The following is a 6,831-nucleotide window of genomic DNA, read 5'->3' as shown; positions in this document are numbered from 1 at the left end:
AAATTTTCTTTTTAATCATTTGTGTTTAATATTTTGTTTTAATCAACCAGTATATTATACGGGTATCACAACTAGTTATAATGTATATCATTCCTTGGAAGGAAAGAAAAAAAAACACCATTCCCCATGGAATTGGATGAGACAAAAGCATTTGATGAGTGGATTGTTAAAATTGGTGATGGTAATATTGGCGGCCTTAATGATGGTGAAGCTGAAATTGAATTTTCAGAAGACGTTGTTGTTCGCTCTATAGGTGACCATATTCATTCAGTTGTATCCATCGTTTATCTATCCTTTGTAAATCATCTTGATGATCAATCATATCTTCAAGATAAAGCTATTTTGGTCCCTACAAATGAAGAATTTGATGCTACCAATGACTACATTTTAGGATTGATGAAAGATGAAGGGAAAACATATGAGTTCAAATTCTTTACGTGATACAGAGTTACCAGGTTTTTTTTGAGGAATCAATTTACTCTTCAATTGTGTTACCAGGTTTTTTTGATGCTACCAATGACTACATTTTAGGATTGATGAAAGATGAAGGGAAAACATATGAGTTCAAATTCTTTACGTGATACAGAGTTACCAGGTTTTTTTTGAGGAATCAATTTACTCTTCAATTGTGTTGAATAATTTTAAGGCATCTAGAATTTCCAACCATAAACTTACACTAAAAATAGGTGTTCCAGTCATATTACTTTGTAATATCGACCAAACCAGAGGACTATGCAATTGTACTAGATTATAGATTATTAAGCTTAGAAGAAACGTCATTGAAGTCTGAATCATATATGATAGATTCTTTATGGAGACTACTTATATACCTTGTATTAATTTAACTCCGTCTAATGAATGAATCTCATTATGTTTTCAGCGGAGGCAATTCCCTATAGTAGTTTCTTTTGTTATGGCCACTAACAAAAGTCAATGACAATAATTATCAAATATTGGATTATACTTGCATAAGCTTGTCTTCACTCATTTTTAGTTATATATTTTTTGTTTCTCGCGTCACAAGTGAAAAGGGATTGAAGGTACTCATATATTACGAGGAAGATTGTCGAACTAATAAAACAAAAAGTTATGTTTACAAAGAGGTCATTCAACTATTATAGATATTCAAGAGTTTCTTTGTTTTTTTTCAAACATTTAAATGTTAGCAGTAATGCTAAGTCTGTTTATGTTACTTTATTTTTTTATAGTGCCAACTTTTTTATACATTTATATGTACATTTTTATATGTTTCCCCGCGTTTTACACGGGGTCATAATCTAGTTTATACTTATTTCAAATTTCAAATTCAAATAAAATTTTCTTTTTAATCATTTGTGTTTAATATTTTGTTTTAATCAACCCGTATATTATACGGGTATCACAACTAATTATAATATATATCATTCCTTGGAAGGAAAGAAAAAAAAAACACCATTCCCCATGGAATGAAAATCAACACGGGAGAAAGAATCACATACCACGAGCAATACTGTATTTCATTCCTTGATGACAACCAAATATGATCATTATTATTTTTTTCATTCCACCTTGATGCTTCATTACATTCTCACTCCGATTACTACGTATCAAATGCTACTTACGTAATTTAGATTATCATTTTCAATCAAACGAATGGAAAACAATATTATAGATTGTTTTCAAACTAACATAAGAATTCATGTTTTTATAAAAATCTCATAAAACTGATCATCACCATTGTTGTTCAGCAGAAGAACATCGAACTGGATACCTTATGGTGAAGCTTAGGTAACTGGGTGAAACCACCTGCATCACCACCACTGTGACTAGACGCAGTGTCTGACATGTCATCAAACTTCACAAACTGTGCCACCTGTCCTGCTGCCAAGTGGGCATAGCGGATCGGAGCAACTGGACACTCGATCAATTAAACATCATCAAATTCCTAATATTTAGGGCTAATCAGTAAACACATGTATCGAAACGAATGTCTTTTTGTAGCATATTTACCTGCAGAGATAGCAGTTGTGCTCCTTTGGTAACTGCAACACCTAAAAACCCCAAATCAAACACTAATTTTGCCCTAATATTTTAAAAAAGTAAGTTAATTTTCATCAACTTACACATATGATAGCGAATGAACAAGCTCTTGTAACTCATCAGCAGAAAACTTAATCTGATCTAGAAGCACATGGTAATGTGTGGGTCGTGTAGTCCCCTAAAAATCCAAAATATAATCGATTAAAAACATTTTTTACTGAAAATCATTTCTACCAAATGCGTTAAAGTTCATGATACTCACAATTTTTCCATTTTGAGCGCATAAATAGAAGTCGTTGTTCTTTGGATGACAAACTTTATTATCAACGATTGTCCCTGTAACACAAGAACACAAAAAAGAATTGATTTTTTTTTGTTCTTCTAAATCATAATTTATAAGAATCGGATGAATCGGCAACCTGGTGGGACATTGGCTTCTGAATTGGCTTGGAAGAACTTGGTGTGATGCCTCTTTTGTGCTACAATCACTAGAAACTTCGGATCCCATTGTTCATCCAAGAACTTACACGCTTCAATGATTTGATTAAGCTCGATGTTGAGTACCTGATTAAACTGCGATTCGCTTACACCATCTCTGAATATAATTATGTTCTTCGGTTTCAATTTTGGAGTGCTTAAATAGAAGTCATCCAACAGCTCCCTGAAATCATATAAACATCAAAACCTTATAACAATCAAGATTCCAAAACCACTGAAAGATCTGGAAATGTTTATGATTAACTGAACCTTATCATTCCTTCATCTTTTTCCTCTAAAACAGGCTCAAACAAGCCATCGATCATCTCTAATCTTGCAGCCTGTGCACGAAAAGACGCCCTGTATCGCGAAATTTGTGGCCATTTCCTCGAGCTTACAACCTAAACATATACTTATATTTAATAAATCATTTTTATTTGATAAGGATTAAGAAAAAAAAAGAATATTAATTATTACATACAGCAGCAATTGAAGGAACATCTGCACGTCCAGGTGACCCATGAGAGACATCCATCCCAAAGATTATAGTGGGAGTCCGTGACACCAATGGTATAGCATTTGCAAACTCCATTGACAACAAAGAGTTTATTCCACCCATCTGAATTAAAATAAAAATAAAAAATAAAATATGAATCGAGTTTTTTAGGATATTTAAAAAAAAAAAAAAAAGTAGAATCATGTTAATTTTGTTCATAAATAAGACCTTAGCGTTGATCTTCATAAGCATGTTTGTGACATACTGGTGGTCGATCTTAATCGGGGCAATGCACTGTGTGACGATCCCAAGGTCCACAAGGCATTTTCGCTTCCATGGACCTGTGATTAATACAATTGACATCCTCCGATTCCAATATAATCATAACAAATACAGTAAACATTAAAAGACGAAGAAAAAAGGTAAAAACCATAGATGTCTGAATTTTTTCGTTCAGGGAGGATACATAGAATAAACGTAGGGGGGCTGGAAAGTTTTTGTCTTATAGCTTCAAACATCTTGTCTACACGAACATGAGCCGGACTACACCTAAATTGAGAATTCTCATGGATTACAGCAGATGGTGGATCAAGATCCTACAAGCATCACTCGAATTCATATTTTTCATGTTATATATATCATCACAATAGATGTATTATATTATATGTGAGTGAACTCACAAGTCCTTTGGCTTGGGAACACCTCGGAAGATCTCTACGAAGGGTATTCATGTCACAACATGAAGAAAAGTTGACAATCGCCCAATGTGTGATCCTTGTTGGCTCAACAAATGTCTGAAACCATATATATATATTTAAATGTTAGATCAAGAAATTAAGTGACATTAGGAAATGGCTAAAAAGTTTAAAAATAAAAGAACAAAATGAAGAACGTGTGACCTTGTTGTTGAAACTCCATCTACCACCACTAGGAACCAAGTATCTTCCACTCCCAAGTTTTAACTACAACGAATACAAACCACACGTGCATGAATGTAATGTACAAAAAATTAATATAATTTTTAAGAAAAACATGTTTACCTTTGGAGGATCGAGAACACGACCCTCAAGTTTAGTGAAAGTATTGCTGATTGTAATCCCAGTGGCATTAATAAGAGGATCGGCATCATAGTTACTTTGCTTTAGTTCCTTCAAAACGTTAATCACCATTTAGAATTCTTGATTTTCATAATTAATTGAGTAAGGTAAACAAAAGCTTACACCCATCAAGGCTCGCATTTGATCTTGAGGCTTTTGTCTTGATTTAACTAGTGAAGCTCTTTGTGAATTTGATAAGGGTTTGGTGTAGCATTGTAGAGATATCAATTCGCACAACTATAACCAACACAAAAAGATTTAGATATTGGGTTTGGTTGATTAATTAATGTTAACAAAATTTAAAAAGATTTATTCACCTCTAATGGGATATACGTTGGGCTCTTTAGTTTTCCAACGACAAGACATGGATAATCTGCAGAGTATTCGAGATGTTTATGGTGATACTCAACAAAGTATTGATACACTGTTATATCAATGGCCTCATCTCTGTGATTATTCTTTTTCAATGAAAACCTACAAAAAAATATATATATATATTAAAAACAAATGAAAACATGAAACGACATGAACAAATAGGACCTACGTCTGTTCTCTGCATGTTTTTTCGCTCAACCCAATAATCTTATAATGGAGATTAGAGGGGAAGGTCTTGATACGAAGGTTCTTCAACGTTCTTCTTGCCTTAATTATCAACCAAAAAAAATATAAATTAGTAAAAGCTAGTAATAGATTTAAAACAAAAAAATTCGTTACCTTAAGCCAATCGATCTCCTTGATGCAACAAACATTTTGGTTTTCAAGAAGAAAGTCCACAACTTTCCCTGGTTTGACTATCATTGTAGTCGACACATCTATAAAAGAATCAAATCAATGTCGATTGATAATCAATTAATCCGTCACATCATTATAAATTTTAAAAATTAGCCAAAAAAAAAAGTTGAAATCTTTAGTCTTTTTTACCAATGTTCAAACTAAAACCAGATTGTGTGGCATGAAAACTGGAATGAAAACCCTTGCAACCCATAACACCACCTCCAATGTCTATGAAGTTTCTTGGGTCGTTCTTAAAATAGCATTGTCTAACAAGAAGACAACCTCTGTGTATATTTCAAACAAAACATGATTAAGGTTTATTTAACATGAATAATACAAATAAAAAATTATGTTTGCATGTGCATGGCTTACTGTTTTGCAGCATGTTGTCTCAAAAGAACATCGAAAACCCTCATAGCATCATTGAATTGCTCAGAATCTTGACCTTTAAGTGCATTAACAATGGCTTGAATCGGGATCTTCGTGGCATAACTTAGTGTTACCTTATATGGTTTGGATTGAGGCAGACGCCTTGATCTCTTGGTTTCACCTCGTATAGTTCTATACAAACAACACATGTTAGCAACAAGATCCTTAAAAACATCAAAAATAGACAAAAATATTTAACATAATTGTATACCTATTTGAAGAGGCGTTCTCCAACACAACTATGAACTCGAGTTTAGTCCCTGGTAAAGCACCGACTGTAAAAAGTGTCTTTTCACCATCAAACGCGACCTCTTTACCACCCATTTCAGACTCATAAGTTTTATGGACCATATCTAGTAATCTTCTACCTATACCTTTTGATTCAACAGGATTTCCATCTTCATTGAAAAACGCAACCTGATCAAAGGCTTAACAGAGTTTCAGATTTTGTCATGTTTTTCAAATTTCAAGTTTGAATGTTTGAAATTGACTTTCAGTTATATCATATTTGACACTCAAAATTCAAAATTTGGCGTTTTAGAAGAGGACAAATCCATCCTCGATGATGCACATCAAAGAATCAACTTTTGACTTTAAAGCTTCAAATTAACCTAGTTTTCATTAAATTAAAACTTTTCATAAGGATTTCCATAGTTTATTATTGTTTATTGAATTGGTCAACTTATACATAATTGCTAAACTTTAAACACAATCCTAATCAATTTTGACATTCAATAAACTTTATTGACACTCACGATTCAAAAATTGGACCTTTTGAAACAACATACAATCCAAAGTGAGAAACTTTTACAAGTCCAAGTCAAAGAATTCAGTTTTGACTTTAGCGATTGAAACCTTCATTTCTTTGAACTTTAAGTCTTTAAGTTTAACATAAACCCAGACGCCTTTCAATACTTCAAATGTTTAATAACAAAATATTTGCAAATTAGAAGCCAAAAGAGTTGAAGAGATACATTGTATTGATAGAAATGGTCATTAGTCCTGCTTAATTTCACATTGAAATGGTTGGTCAACAGAGAGATCCTTTGGCCTTTAGTGCCAAGTTCACTCCTAGCCATCGGACGGCGGTTTGACTGATCGAATTTTGCCGGAGCAAAATTGGATGGAATCACAGGCGGAGGTGGTGGCAATGCTTCTGGTTTCGAGTGCTTCATTTTTGGTATTATAACCAAGAAAACACAAATGAAGTGTTTCTTCAACTAGGGTCCCAAAACCTTTGTGAAATCGATGTTTTTGAGAGAGGAGGTGTGGAAGACAGAGCCAGGGTAAAAAGCACTTTTTCGTTCTTCTTCTACTGGTGTTTGTACATTTCACGTCGATTTCGTGTTATTATCCACATCGTGATTTTTAAAAATTTTACCAAAACTTTTAGAATATTGGGGAATGTATAATAGTGTTTCTATAAACAGTTTATATTAGTTAATAAATATATACAGTTATTCAGAATTTATATTTTACATGACTCGAAAAAACACTTGGAGTTGGCTGAGTGGTAAATACAAAAATAAATAAATAAAT

The 6,831-nt window shown here is 33.0% G+C and overlaps 1 protein-coding gene across 1 annotated transcript; it reads right to left on the bottom strand.

Moving 5' to 3' along the window:
- Positions 1-1,520: 1,520 nt before the first annotated feature.
- Positions 1,521-6,467, bottom strand: LOC111909692 (protein argonaute 4A). Its single transcript, XM_023905471.2, has 20 exons — positions 6,267-6,467; positions 5,504-5,709; positions 5,236-5,424; positions 5,011-5,147; positions 4,804-4,901; positions 4,634-4,731; positions 4,407-4,563; positions 4,213-4,326; positions 4,033-4,140; positions 3,892-3,954; positions 3,673-3,786; positions 3,423-3,588; positions 3,221-3,333; positions 2,978-3,115; positions 2,767-2,897; positions 2,439-2,680; positions 2,282-2,355; positions 2,103-2,197; positions 1,990-2,021; positions 1,521-1,890 (listed from the first exon to the last, which is right to left on the bottom strand). The coding sequence occupies exons 1-20, from the start codon at positions 6,465-6,467 to the stop codon at positions 1,724-1,726; spliced, it is 2,643 nt and encodes an 880-aa protein (XP_023761239.1). The 3' UTR covers positions 1,521-1,723.
- Positions 6,468-6,831: the final 364 nt, after the last annotated feature.

This window comes from Lactuca sativa, chromosome 2, assembly GCF_002870075.4.
Source record: "Lactuca sativa cultivar Salinas chromosome 2, Lsat_Salinas_v11, whole genome shotgun sequence".
Taxonomy (NCBI): Eukaryota; Viridiplantae; Streptophyta; class Magnoliopsida; order Asterales; family Asteraceae; genus Lactuca; species Lactuca sativa.
This window is presented reverse-complemented; position numbering and strand designations above follow the sequence as displayed.